At 42.3% G+C, this 14374-nt stretch overlaps 1 protein-coding gene across 2 annotated transcripts in view; it reads right to left on the bottom strand.

Annotated features, from left to right (window-relative positions):
• Positions 1-7635: 7635 nt before the first annotated feature.
• The window catches only part of TM9SF4 (transmembrane 9 superfamily member 4), a 52500-nt gene continuing 45761 nt past the window's right edge, over positions 7636-14374 (bottom strand). The window contains exons 16-18 of one of the 2 annotated variants that reach the window (XM_007523068.3): positions 13790-13909; positions 12321-12410; positions 7636-9559 (exon numbers count right to left, since the gene is read on the bottom strand). In XM_007523068.3, coding sequence (XP_007523130.1) covers positions 9410-9559; positions 12321-12410; positions 13790-13909 — 360 coding nt within the window. In that variant the 3' untranslated portion in view covers positions 7636-9409. The remainder of the gene's footprint in view (positions 9560-12320; positions 12411-13789; positions 13910-14374) is intronic. The other variant, XM_060188466.1, reaches the window with a different exon arrangement.

The following is a 14374-nucleotide window of genomic DNA, read 5'->3' as shown; positions in this document are numbered from 1 at the left end:
GATAATATGGAGAGATTTCATGACTGAGGTCAGGTTCCTAGTTCAACTCCCAGTATCACCATAAACCAGAGTTGAGCAGTGCCTTGGTAGAAAAATAATCTTAGGGAGTTAGGCGGTAGTGCATTGGGTGCAAAGTGCAAGGACCTGGGTAAAAATCCCGGTTCGAGCCTCCGGCTCCCCACCTGCAGGGGGATCACTTCATAAGTGGTGAAGCAGGTCTGCAGGTGTCTTTCTCTTCCCTTCTGTCTTCCCCTCCTCTCTCCATTTCTCTCTGTCCTATCCAACAACGACACCACCACCAACAACAATAATAACCACAACAGTGGTTATTATTGTTTTATCACAACAGTGATAAAACAACAAAGGCAACAAAAGGAAAAAGATGGCCTCCAGGAGCAGTGGATTTGTGGTGCAGGCACTGAGCCCCAGCGATAACCCTGGAGACAAAAAGAAAAAAAAAAAATAATCTTAGGGTGTGGGTAGATAGCTTAATGGTTATGCAAGACTCTCTCATACCTGTTGCTCCAAAGTCCCAATTTCAGTCCCCTGCACCATCATAAGCCAGAGCTGAGTAGTGCTCTGGTAAAAAAAAAAAAAAAAAAAAGAAAACTTAAAAGCAAGACTCAAAAGTATTAAACTGTTACCAAGTAACTTAACAGTTCAAAACAAAATTCAAGCAGACTTAGAGGATTATGAATGTACCCAGCACCTAACAAGGTAACTTCACCACGTTGGGCCAGGTAGACAGCAATAGATTCTCACACCTGAAGCTCTGCATTCCCAGAGTCAATTCCTGGCACTGCTGTAAGCCAGAACTGAGAAATGTTCTGGTGTTAATAACTAAAAAATTCATATCTGATACCTTATTAAAGACTGTGAGGAGCGGCCAGATGGTGGCACACCTGGTTGAGCGCATATATTACAATGCGCAAGGACCCAGGTTTTGATCCCCCTGTCCCCACCTGCAGGGGGAAAGCACTGTGAGTGGTGAAGCAGGGCTACAGGTATACAGGTGTCTCTCTCTCTCCTTCTCTATCTATCCCGTCCATCTAAATTTCTGGCTGTCTCTATCCAATAAATAAACATAAAAAAATTTTTTAAAAAGTTTGTCAGGCATATAAGTGGCAGACAACACGAGTCGTGAGGAAAGTATCCAAACTGGGGTTCAGGAGGTGGTACAGTGAATTAATCCTTGAACTCTTCAAGTATGAGTTCTCAAGTTCAAATGCTGGCACCCAAGAACTAGAGTGATATTCTGGCTCCCTTCCTCTCTCTCTCTCATTAGCAAATAAATAAATCTTAAAAAAAATAAATCCAAACCAGCCCCAAAACTGAAACATATGTTAAAATGAGCAAAGACGTTAAAAATTGTAATTGTACTGTATGTTAAAAATGTTGGGGGGAGAAAGCATAATGGTTATGCAAAGAGACTCTCATGCCTGAGGCTTCGAAATCCCACACCACTGTAAGCCAGAGCTGAGTAGCGCTCTGGTTAAAGAAAAAAAAGAAAAATGATGCCATAGACTCTTACATGATTTTCAGCAAATGTGCCCAAATCATTTAAGGGGGAAAGAACTCTGTTTTCAACAAACAATGCTGGGAAAAGTAGACACTGAATGTCTTTCAGGTAGATGGAAATGATGCCAGATGGAACTCTGGATCTATACACAGGAATATAGACTATACCTACAGTATCCCCCCTCATTATTTACACTATTTAGGGTCAATAGTTGAAACAGGAGGGAGCCAGGCGGAGCTGCACCAGCTTAAGTGCACACAGCATTATGCCCACAAACTGGCACAAGCACCAGGGCTTTAGCCCTGCTTCTCACCTGCTGCAGAGGGGTGCCTCATGAGCAGTGATAAAGGTCTGCAGGTGTCTATCTTTCTTCATCCTCCCCACCCCTCTCAACTTCTCTCTGTCCTATCAAATGAAAAAGATAAAATAATAATAATAATAACTGTCTGGTGTGGTGGATTCATGGTGCCGGTGCCAAGCCCAGGTAACTAGAGGCAAAAAACAAACAAAAAACCAATATACTACAGGATACATAACATATACAAAGGTTAAAAAAAAAACAGCTATGGGGCCAGGTGGTGGTGCACCAGGTTAAGTGCATATTGTGAAGTGCAAGGACCTGCGCAAGGGTCCCAGTTTGAACTCCCGGCTCCCTACCTGCCTGGGGGTCACTTCACAAGTGGTGAAGCAGGTCTGCAGGTGTCTATCTTTCTCTCTCCTTCTTTATCTTCCCCTCCTTTCAATTTCTCTCTGTACTATCCCCCCAAAATTTTCTTTTAAAATAGGGAGTCAGGCGTAGTGCAGCGGTTAAGCGCACGTGGCGCAAAGCACAACAACCGGTGTAAGGATTCCAGTTCAAGCCTTCGGCTCCCCACCTGCAGGGGAATCGATTCACAGGTGGTGAAGCAGGTCTGCAGGTGTCTATTTTTCTTTTCCCCTCTCTGTCTTCCCCTCCTCTCTCCATTTCTCTCTGTCCTATCCAACAACGACAACATTAATAACAACAGCAACAATAAAAACAAGGGCAACAAAAAGGGAAAATAAATAAATATAATTTTAAAAAATTAAAAAAAAATGGCCACCAGGAGCAATGCATTTGTAATGTAGGCATCAAGCTCCAGCAATAACCTTGGAGGGCCCCCCCACCCCAGTAGAAAAAAAAAAGCCACAAGTAAAGGCTGGAAAGGGAGAAGTGGAAGTATATGTATACTGTAAGTCTCCAAAACTATGTATCACTTGATAACAGATTGTGACATGTTTGTCTCTAAACCCTAAACTGTTAAAATACTAAACCAAGTTGTAACTAATAAGCCAATAAAGGAGGTTAGTTAATTCATTAAAGTATTTTATTAACAGGAAATAGAATCAAAGCATCAGTTTGGCATACACAGTGCTGGGGATTGCATTTAGGACCTCATGCTTGCAAGTCCTCCTTTTTACTGCTGCACAAACTCCTGATTTATATAATAATGGTAATAATCACCCACAAAAATGCTGCATTAATGAGAAAGAGAGGGGAGCCAGAGTACCTGCCTTGGCATATGCAGGGCCAGGGATCAAATTTGGCACCCCACATATACCAAATCCTATGCTGTAATGTTGAGCCACATCCCTGGTTGCTAACTGGCTAATCTCCCCCTCCTCCCCAACGGGGCCTCATGTACACAAAGTATAACTGATTTATCCAAAAGGTAAAGGCTGGTATAAAAAGAGGAAAATAAAGAAACTGATGTGTCAAATAGGAAAAATGATAAGATCACAGATTATTTGTCAAATCAATAATCACAATAAATGCAAATGGTCCAAAACACTCAATAAAAAGGAAAGATTACCAGGAATTGAGTGGTGGCACACTTAGAGCAAACATATTAACATGTGAGGACCCGGTCTCCACTTGCAGGGAGGATGCTTCACAATCTTTCAAGCTGTGCTGCAGTTCTCCTTGCTCTCTTCTTCATGACCCCCTACCCCCGCACCTGGTCCCTATCAGAAAAAGAATGGCCACTGGGAGTCATTATGCAGGCACCAAGCCACAGTGCTAATCCAGGTGGGAAAGGGCAAGATTACTCCAGGTCTCACAGCACTAGGGAAGCTTTGGTGCCTCTCCCTCTCACTGAAAAGTCTGGCACAGAACAGTGAAGCCCCAGGGACGACAACAAAGCAGAAATCTGTCAGGAAAATAGCTCACACAGTTTGAGGGTGGGATGTGCATGACTTAAGCTCCCAGTTTGGTCCCCAGTATCACATGTGCTGGAGTGGTGCCTCTGACTTCTGTCAAAATAAATTTCTGTTTAAAGAATTTATTTATGGGACTGGGTGGTAGTGCACCTGATTAAGCGCACGTTACAATGGGCAAGGACCAGGGTTTGAGCCCCCAGTCCCCATCTGCATGGGGAAAGCTTTGTGAGTGGTGAAGCAGTGTGGCAGGTGTCTCTCTCTCTCTCCCTTCTCTATCACCCCCTTCCCTGTCAATTTCTGGCTATCTCTATCCAATAAAGATAATAAAAAAATAAAATAAACTTAAGTTGACAAGAAATTTAAAAAGAAAAAAAAAGAATTTATTAGTGAGGAGTTAAGGGAGAACCAGAGCTTACTTTGGCACATCTGATATCAGGGCTCAAACTAAGGATCTCATGCTTTAGATCCCAATACCTTATCTATTGAACCACCTCCCAGACTGCTAATTTTTTAAAAATTTTTATTTATTTATTCCCTTTTGTTGCCCCCCTTTTTTTTTATTGTAGTTGTTGTTGTCGTCATTGTTGGATAGGACAGAAAGAAATGGAGAGAGATGGGGGAAGACAAAGAGGGGGAGAGAAAGATAGACACCTGCAGACCTGCTTCACCGCTTGTGAAGAGACTCCCCTGCAGGTGGGGAGCCAGGGTTCGAACCGGGATCCTTAGGCCGGTCCTTGTGCTTTGTGCCACCTGCGCTTAACCCACTACAGTTACGCTACAGCCCAACTCCCTTTTTTTTTTTTTAAATAAAGGCAGAGATTATAAGATTTGGTAGTCCACTAAGTAGGGCATGTGCCTTGCTATGTGTGTGGCTCAGATTCAAAACCTGGTATCACATAGGTGCCATGGCACCAAGGGAAGCTCTTGTGGCCTCTTCCTCACCTCTGGGAGGGAAAAAAAAAAAAAAAAAAAGCAGGTCCTAACCAGATTCTGCCTAAAAGGAACATATCAAATATAAAAATACAAAAAATTAAAAAAATATATGTACTATGTTAACATTAATCAAAATAGTCAAAGCCACTATGTTAATATCAGACAAAACAAACTTCAGAATAGATTATGACCAAGGACAAATTTATCTAACTGACCCAACAGAGTTAATATATACTTACCAGTTTCTTCTTCTTCTTCTTCTTTTTAATCTTTACTTGTTGGAAAGAGACAGCCAAAAAAGCGAGAGTGAAGGGGTGATAGGAAGGAACACTTGCAGAGACAGAGAGATACCTGCAGCTCTGCTTCACCACTCACAAAGCTATGCCCTTGCAGGTGGGGACCGGGGGTTCTAACCTGGGTCCTTGAGCACTGTAACATGTGAGCTCAACCGGGTGCATCACCACACGGCCCCCACTTATGTTTCTAATATACGGTAAAAACAGAACCACATGATAAGTACATAAACTACAATTATAGTTAAGACTTTTAAGTATCTTTTAAATTTTTTAAATTATATATATATATTTTAAAAGATTTTATTTATTTATTAATGAGAAAGGTAAGAGGAGAGAGAAAGAACTAGACATCACTCTGGCACATGTGCTGCTGGGGATCGAACTCAGGACCTCATGCTTGAAAGTCCAAAGCTTCATCACTGTACCACCTCCCAGACCACTAAATTATATTTTTATTTATTATTGGAAAGAGAAAAATTGAGAGGGGAGAAGGAAGTAGAGAGACAGAAAGTCACCAGCAGCCCTGCTTCACCACTTGTGAAGTTTCCCCTTGCAGGTGGAAGCCAGGGGCTTGAACTGGGGTCCTAGCACACTGTAATGTGTGTGCTTAACCAGGTGCACTACCTCCTGGCCCCATCTCCTTTTTCAGTCATTGAAATAAAGAAACAAGTCGGCAAGATAACTCACCTAGAGAGTGCATCTGCTTTGTCATGTGTATGACACAGGTTCAAGTGCAGCCCCTACTGCATTGGAGAAAGCTTGATGCTGTGCTATCCTTCTGTTCCTGTCTGTCTGAAAAAAAAAAAAAAAAAAAAAAAAAAAAAAGCTCTCCCAGGGCAGCAAAGAACAAACAAAGACACACAAAACAAACAAACAAACAAAAAAGCTGTCAGGCAATCAGCAGGACATAATAGACTTGAACAACACTGACAACCAACTTGACCTGATAGACATTTACAGAGCACGTCATCCCAGGACAGAATCTTTTTTTTAAATTACTACCAGTCTTGTCACTGGGACTTGGTGCCTTCATGACAAATCTATTATTCTCATCTGCCATTGTTCTTCTTTTATTTTTTCCCTTCTTTTTTTCAGACACAGAGAAAAGGAAAACAGAGGGAAACCTACAGCACTGCTTTACTGCTTCTGAAGCTTGCCCTGTGCAGGTAAGGACCGAGGGCTTGAACCTGGATCTTTGCATGTTGTCATGTGTGTGTTCTACTGGTTGCACCATAGCCCAGCACCAAACATTCTTTCTTTTCAAATGTATGTGGAACATTTACCAAGACAGACCATATTTTAGATTATAAAGCAAGTTTCAATAAAGTTTATGCCCACTACAGAATTAAATTGAAAATAAACTACAGTGGCAAAGAAGGTGGGTAGAACATATTCTCTGCTATATGTGAGGCCCTTAATTCAACCACTGGCACAACATACAACTGAATGAATGGTTTTCTAGTTCCTCTTTCTCTCTTAAACTGTTTATTAGTAGGGGGGTGGGGAGGAGAACCAGAGGACATTATTCTGGCATGTGCAACAATAGGGACTGAACCCAGGAACTCATGTATGCAATTCCAGTGCTTTACCTGATACCCTCTCTTATGAAATGAAAATTTCAAACATCAATGACAGAAAGATCCTTGAAAAAAAAAAAAAAAAAAGACTCCCTCCCCAAATGATACATGAATCCACAAAGTAATCAAATGGAAATTATAAAGTATCTCGAACTGAATGACAATGAAAACACAGCATATCAGGATTTGCAGGATATCACTGAAGCACTAGTGATTCATAGAAAAAACAGGACTGGTTCAGGGAGTTATACAGCGGTAACATATGGGACGTGCCTGAAAGACAGGGGTCCCAGGTTGGATCCCAGCACCAAGAGATGTGAACACAAGGCAAAAGTTGTGAGAAAATCTTCACAAACTCTTTGATAAAGGATCTGAATAATATATATATTCAAGACAAGGGGAAAACAAGTAATCTAATTAAAAATAGGCAAAAGATTAGACTTGACAATCTAAGAAAATGAGAAAGAACAAGAAAAGATGTTCAATAGAAAAATGTTAACTAAAAGCATAATGAGAGATGTTATGGGTCTGTTAGTTATGCCATGTGTCAGGATACAGAGAAACCAGGACTCTCAAAAGCTGTTGATGGGGATATAAAGTGATACAACCACGTCAGGAAAGAGCTTGTTAGTTTAAACACACACTTCTCTTATGACCTAGCCATTTTGATGCTTCACTTATTCATAGTAACTTAATTCTTAATATCCTGAAAACAGCTCAAATGACCAGCATGAGATAAATGGATAAACAAAGCATGATATAGCCATGCTGACTACTACACCTGACTACTACTCAGGGAAGGAAAGGAATGAACTTACGGACCACAGCAATAAGAATCTTACAGTTGGCAGTAGTATTTTAGAACTGGTAACATAAAACTAGAGTCTCATTGCTACTCACTTGACCCATTTCCAGTTTGTGAGACCAGAAGGGCAAATGCATGTGATTCAGCCTGGAATGGTAAAGCAGATGGAAGAGGTAATAGATTTATACCATGTAGGGGAACAGTAGCCTGAGACCTAGAAAGTCTGACATGAAAGGTTGAACTTAACAGGAAAACCACTCAGTTTAACCCATTTTGGGAAGTTGTCTCACCTCAAACCCCCTAACCTTGCAAGAAATTCAAGAAATATGACAATAGGACAATGGCATATTTATTTACAGTTGGATCAGAAAAAAAAGGCATACAGGCATTTTTTAATTAAAAATAATAATGATGATTTAAAAAGTCAGAAAAATTGATGTTTGAACCCTTCTTGAGGAGTCCATTTCCCTATTCCCCTCAAAAAGAGAATCTTTGGGGAAAAAAAAAAATCCAAGATTTGAATGAACAAAACACTCCATAATCATTTTCTGCTTGGGTTCTTTTATCTCCAACCTGATTCTTGATGAACCACACTTGGTGCTGTAAAGTCACTGTGAGGCAAGGCAAATAAGTTCACTGCCTTGATTGGTGGAGCTACCATGGGGCTAGTGTGTGTGTGTGTGTGTGTGTGTGTGTGTATCTGTGTCCCTAGCATAATAAGCATCCTGAGCTTTGTCTTGGGGGGAACCTGGAGAAGGGGGAATAGCTGTTACTACTGGGTTTGGTCTCCTGCAACTTAACAGCAAATGTCTGAGATGTACATGGGGTTGGCAGTGGGTTGAGGAGAGGGCAAATTTGGAGGGACTAGCCCCCGTGCCTATTCTTGGAAGCCAGGGAAAGACTGATAAAAGCTACATTCCATTTCCCTTCTCACAAGCAGTCTTCTGGATATCCTTCAAAGGAGACAAGAATTTTTAGGCAAGTGGTGGAGGGGATAGGTCTGGCTAATAGAACTGTAAATGGGCACCATGGCTGGAGGATGTTAGGAAGAGAATGCTTCTTCCTACCCACCTAAAAGAGGGGATCTGAGTTAACAAGGCCTTGTTTTGCCTTGTAAGTGGGGGAGGAGAGGGCCCACCATAAGTACACATAGCAAGAGCAGCACCTCCGATCAAAGGGTTGGAGAGCAATCCTGAGGGGTGAGGCCCCTCATCCCAGACACAGACAAATGGATGCCTGGCTCTGGAAATACTTGGCCCCAGGTCCAAGGTTTCTTGGCACAAAAACAGTTCATTGCAAGTCTCTTCTTCCAGTCAAGTCAATTCCTGCTGTTTTGAGCAAGTGGGATTCCTGCTATTCTGTTGCATTTGACCCCCCCAGTTATTCCCAGAGATTTCCTTGTAGCCATCAGGACTTGAACTTGCTCGTGGTGAAAGGTGACCTGGAAGTCTGGCTGGAAGCCCTGCCTTGGGCAGCCCTGGAAGGAGGCAGGAGAGGAGGAGGGAGAGGCTGGTTGGCACTGAAGATGCACGTCCAGGCTAGCACTGTGCTTTGTCATGGTGTCAATGGTGAGGAAGGGTGGCAGGAGGCTCAGAAATCTCACTAAATCCCCAGAAGGCCAATTATTTCCTCTTCCAGTTAGTCATGGGGTGGCCAACAGCCCTGAGGAACTGAGGTGGAGCTAGTGACCAAACCCAATGTCTTGGTTGATTTATCCATTCTGGATCCATTTGATTAAAAAAAAAAAAAAAAAAAAACTGAAGAATGAAAAAAAAAAATCCAACCCCAAAATAAACCTGACTAAACAGATCTGAGAACTCCTGCTGAAAGGACTTTCTTAGCACTGAATAATAATAATAAAAAAAAAAGCAATCCATGAAAACCTCAGTCCCCACAGGACTGGAAGATGATGATGAAGAAAAATACAAGATTTATCTACAGCTTCTCCCTCCCCCCACGCAGCCCCAAGATCCAGGAACACTGTGCTAGGAGTTATATCCCAAATGAGCAGGAGTTTCTTTTATTTTGTGTGCCTGCAGTTCCCCACAGAGGGTGGCTTCCTGTCCAAGGATGGAGTGGGCGTGGCCATAGCCCACTCCCATCAGTCTATCTTCACAGCAGCGTAGATCTTGCGGACAAACATGTAGGCTGCATAGAAGCCGATGGTGCCCGTAAGGAGCCAGAAGGACAGGACCATGAGGGCTGTGTAGCCAAAGTAGAGGAGAGAGGGAATGAACTCGACGATATCCAGCTAGGGCATGAGGTGAGGAGAGAAGAGAAGAGAGGGGTAGATGTTTAGTGCAGTCTGCCATGGTGACTGGAAGCCCCCCCCCCCCGCCCAATCTTCTCATTGATTTCATAGCTTCGAGTGGAAAGGAGGAAGGAGGGCAGGCAGGGCTTACAGTGACTGTCAATAATAATCATTATCAGGGTTTCCCATTGCCATGGTCACCATTTCCCATGGTTGGCTATTAACACATTTTACACATGGAACACAGGGGTTAACAATGCTAAAAAGCAAAAGCTGGGATCTGAACCTGAGGCTACAGGAATAGAGTCTTAGACCTAACTCAAGGCCATTTCTTGTTGGAATCTTCCTGGGGGGAAAGGTCTGGAAACTCCTGGGAGGTAGGGGTGACCTCAAGGGCCAACTCCAGAATATCACAGGCAGGGATAGGTGTAGCTGTGCTACTTCTCCACAATGCAGTCTCTAGAACCACACAGCAATACTTTTTTGATGGCTAGTGCAACCTGCTTCAGCTTACAGTCTTCCCTAAGAATGTTTCTGAATTTATTTTAGAGTTCTGGACTCCTCTGTAGAACTGTGAGGCCTGAATAGGGATGTCAGGGATATCTGCATGAATTTGCTGAGCCAATCTGTAACCTTGGTATTAAGACCTGTCCAACAAACCAGGATGCACGTGGGAACTGTTCCAGAATTCATGGGCAGATAGATACATGGTCACAAAAACCAGGGAAGACAAATAAGCCACTGAAAATCTCTTCCTCAGGTCAAATATCCTCAAAGTGGGATGAAGGCTGTATGTTTATGCTTAATCCTCTCCCTGCCTCCAAGTCTCCCAACTCTCCTCTCTCTCTCTCTCTCTCTCTCCCTATATATATATATATATATATATATATATATATATAATGGCTGGGAGATAAGTAAGGGTGATAAATAGTGCTGCTGGAGATAAGGCACTGTTAAATCCAAGAAAGGGACAAGCACCCTCTCTGTCTTCCCCTCCTCTCTCCATTTCTCTCTGTCTTATACAACAACGACAACAATAACTGTAACAATAAAACAAGAGCAACAAAAGGAAATAAATAAATATTAAAAAAAAAAAAAAGGGAGTGCTGGAAAGACCCTTAGAGTTCAGACTGGCTAGTGTTGTCATTTTGTAGACAAGGCTCTGAAAGAAGAAGAGGTTTTTAGAATAAAGAAGATAGTCTGGGGCAAAAGAAGGAAAAGACAGAAGGCTAAAATATGAGTCCAGGGGTTCAGTGTAAGAAGCCATGATAGTTGGATTTTCTTTGCCTAACACTGTCTCCTATTTTCCTTCTTCAAGGTGTTTGAGGGGACCAGTGACCTACTTAGTACTCATTAGCAGTTGTCAATACTAATACAAAACTTAAGCAAGTCATCCTGATAGACCATTCTACTGGATCTGAGACAGTGAGGGATGGGTATACAACCTGGGCCAATAAGTCTCACAGGCTGAGGTTATGGACCGACTTATCAACATGTCCAGCAAAGAAGCAATTATAGAAGCCAGGCCTTCTACTTTCTGCACCTCATAAAAAATTTTGGTCTGGGGGCTGGGTGGTAGTGCACGTAGTTCAGTGCACATGAGCAAGGACCCGGGTTCAAGACCCCAGTCTCTACATGCAGGGAGAAAACTCTGTGAGTGGTAGAGCAGTGTTGCACGTGTCTCTCTCCTTCCCCCTCTCCTCTTGGTTTCTGACTGCCTCTATCCAATAAATAAAATAATAAAAAATTAAATTTAAAAAAAAAAAAGAGTTTTGGTCCATACCCCCAGAGGGATAAAGAATAAGGAAGCTTCTAATGGAGAGGATGGGACACAGAACTCTGGTGATGGGAACTGTATGGAATTGTACCACTGTCATCTTACAATCTTGCTAATAGTACTAAATCACTAATAAAAATTTTTTTAAAAAGTCTTCTCAAGGATTGGTGATATAAAAGTATAGATGAAAGGTATTCTTTTAGCTCTCAGCTTTGAGGCTGAAAAAAGAAGTCTGTAGTGTTGTCATGAGCCATCTTTCTATTTTGTGGAATCTGCCTACAGATTGAAGCCAAGAAAACGAATCAGTCTGAGGCATGGATACATCATTTGAGGCGCTGGATTTAAATAGGCTTGAAGAGAAGACTACATTTTCTTAAATCTTAGTTGTATCAACTAATACATTCTGTTTTGCTTAAGTCAGTGGGAACAAAAACCAAAAAGAAAAAAAAACCTGGGAGTCAAATGGTAGCGCAGCGGGTTAAGCACACTTGGCGCAAAGCACAAGGACCCAAGTAAGGATCCCAGTTCGAGCCCCCGGATCCCCATCTGCAGGGGTTCACTTCACAAGCAGTGAAGCAGGTCTGCAGGTGTCTATCTTTCTCTTCCCCCTCTTCTCTCCATTTCTCTCTGTGCTATCCAACAATGACATCAATAACAACAACAATAATAACTACAACAATAAAACAACAAGGACAACAAAAGGGAATAAATAAATAAATAAAATTTTAAAATCCTGATTGATTTGGTCTAAAGAGGAGAAAAATTATGATTTGTTCTGCATAATTACAGGAGTAAGACATGTCTGAAGATGGAAGCTAGAGGGGGTAGATTCCAATGCAAATCAAGGAGGACCTTGATGAATTCAGAGAATGGGGATATCGGTAAAGTCTTCTGTCACTGAATGTGCTAGAGCAGTGGTCAGTAAAGAGACAGATTATATATAGCTCTAAAAGGGCTGAGAGGATCCCTCACACAGGGCAGTACCTTGTTGACAAAATAAAAGATGGCATAGACCAAGACGTAGAATGCAGATCCCCCGGATACCAGGAAATTCCTCCACCACCAGCGGTAATCCTGAGGAGGAAACAGAAGTATTATGGCTGTCTCTAGGCAGACCCTCTGCCCCAACTTTCATAGTTGCCTTAGTGTCCTGTGAATAGGTTAAAAACAACACTATTTAGTATGATGGGAATGTTCTATATCTTCACTGTGATGAGAGTCTCATAACTGGGCATTTCTAAAAACTCAAAACCATAGATTAAAAAATGCATGCCCAAGGTCCCAAATTCAATTTCAGAATTTGTATGGCAGAGATAAGCAATGCTCTGATCTCTCTCATGAAAATAAAACCAAACAAACAATCTCAACAAGTTGACAAAATAGCTTACTTGGATAGTGTGCTGCTTTGTGACCCAGGTCCCACTTCACTGGAGGAAGTTTGTGGATAGTCTCTCTTGGTCAGTGTCTGTCTGTTTGTCTGTCCCTCCCTCCCTCCTTCCCTCCTCTCTCTCTCTCTCTCTGTGAAAAAGTTCTGGAATGGTAAAACCCTGATCATAAAACAAAAGCAAAAACTACTTCAACAATAGAACAGTAGTAATACAATTAATATTTCTTGAGCTAATTGTCTGCTAGGTTTATCATTCCAAACACACACACACACACACACACACACACACACACACACACACACACACACTCACACACCCTCATTTAGTCATTGTGGCAGTCCTAGTCCTTTGAACTGGTCTTATTGCAATTCTTGTCTCATATAGAGGAACAGAAGCAACTGTTAAGATCTAGAGTTACATAGTTATCTTTGGGAGTTGGGAGGGTGGGGATACAGAACTGGTGGTGGGTGTGGTAGAGAACTATACCCTGTAATCTTATTATCTTGAAACTATTAATCACACACAACTAAAAAAATAAAAATTCAGAGATACTAGTGGTAGTGTCAGGTATTTTTCTCAGAATCTTTGGCTACTTCTAAGAACTTGCCCCAGACTGAGGGTCGCTCACCCAATCTGCATCAGCCTTTCTGGCCTCTCCTTCCTTCCTTCATTTATGGGATAGAAAAAGATTGCCACTCTGGTAAATGCAATGCTGGGGACTGAACTCAGGACCTTATGTTTCAGAGTCCAATGCCTTATCCACTGCACTATCTCCTGGGCCCCTGGCTCTGCTCCTAAAGAAATCATTATTGGAGGAGACGAGGTACTAATAAATCTTCTATACTTTTGTTGAGCAGTGATGACCAGCCCATACCAACTATGCTTTTCTCCCAGACTGGGATCAGCATAATGGAATAAATAGGCTCCAGGAGGAAAAGAAATGTGCTTGCCTAAGAGCTCAGGTCCAGAGGGGTTACTGCATAGGAAATTCAGTCAGCCTTAGTGACCCATTCAGTGCTGGATTCAGCACCCTCCACCCCTGCCCTCTATCCCCTTTCCTCTCACCTCTGCACACAGCTGGAAGTATACCATGACGATGCTGATTTGGGAACAGGACACCACCAGAATGATGAAGACGAGGAATAGGAAGCCAAAGAGGTAATAGAACTGATTCTCCCAGATTGCCTGTGGACATACCATAGCAGTTCTTGAGCAAGCCTGCCTCCACCTAACTGCCCCCTTTCCCTTGCCTATTCTCAGGAACACACACCTCCAGTCAGGACTGGTGTAACATCTGCACCATGGTGTAAACACCATCCTGACACCATGAGAGTATGTGAATGTGGCATGTGACCATCCTCTCTCAAGCAGAGGTTAAGAAGAACTACTCTTTGGGAGGAGCTGACGAATGGCTGATTCTGCAGTGGGTGAGCCTCATACTGAACTTGTGGAAAAGAATGGATCCCACCTTAATCAAAATTGTACCAAAGACCAAGACTAAAGGGCAGATTGCCTTGTGCCAAGCAGGTGCTACATGCTACATGCTTCATGCACTTTTATATATGTGAGTCTGTGAAAGAGTGGCTTTTTATGTCTGAGGAAGTCAAAAAGAGATCAGTAATTGACCAAGGGTCATACAACCAGCTTGAG

The sequence above is a fragment of the Erinaceus europaeus genome, chromosome 1 (assembly GCF_950295315.1).
Source record: "Erinaceus europaeus chromosome 1, mEriEur2.1, whole genome shotgun sequence".
Classification (NCBI taxonomy): domain Eukaryota; kingdom Metazoa; phylum Chordata; class Mammalia; order Eulipotyphla; family Erinaceidae; genus Erinaceus; species Erinaceus europaeus.
The sequence above is the reverse complement of the archived record's forward strand: the minus strand, read 5'-3'. Positions and strand labels throughout refer to the sequence as shown.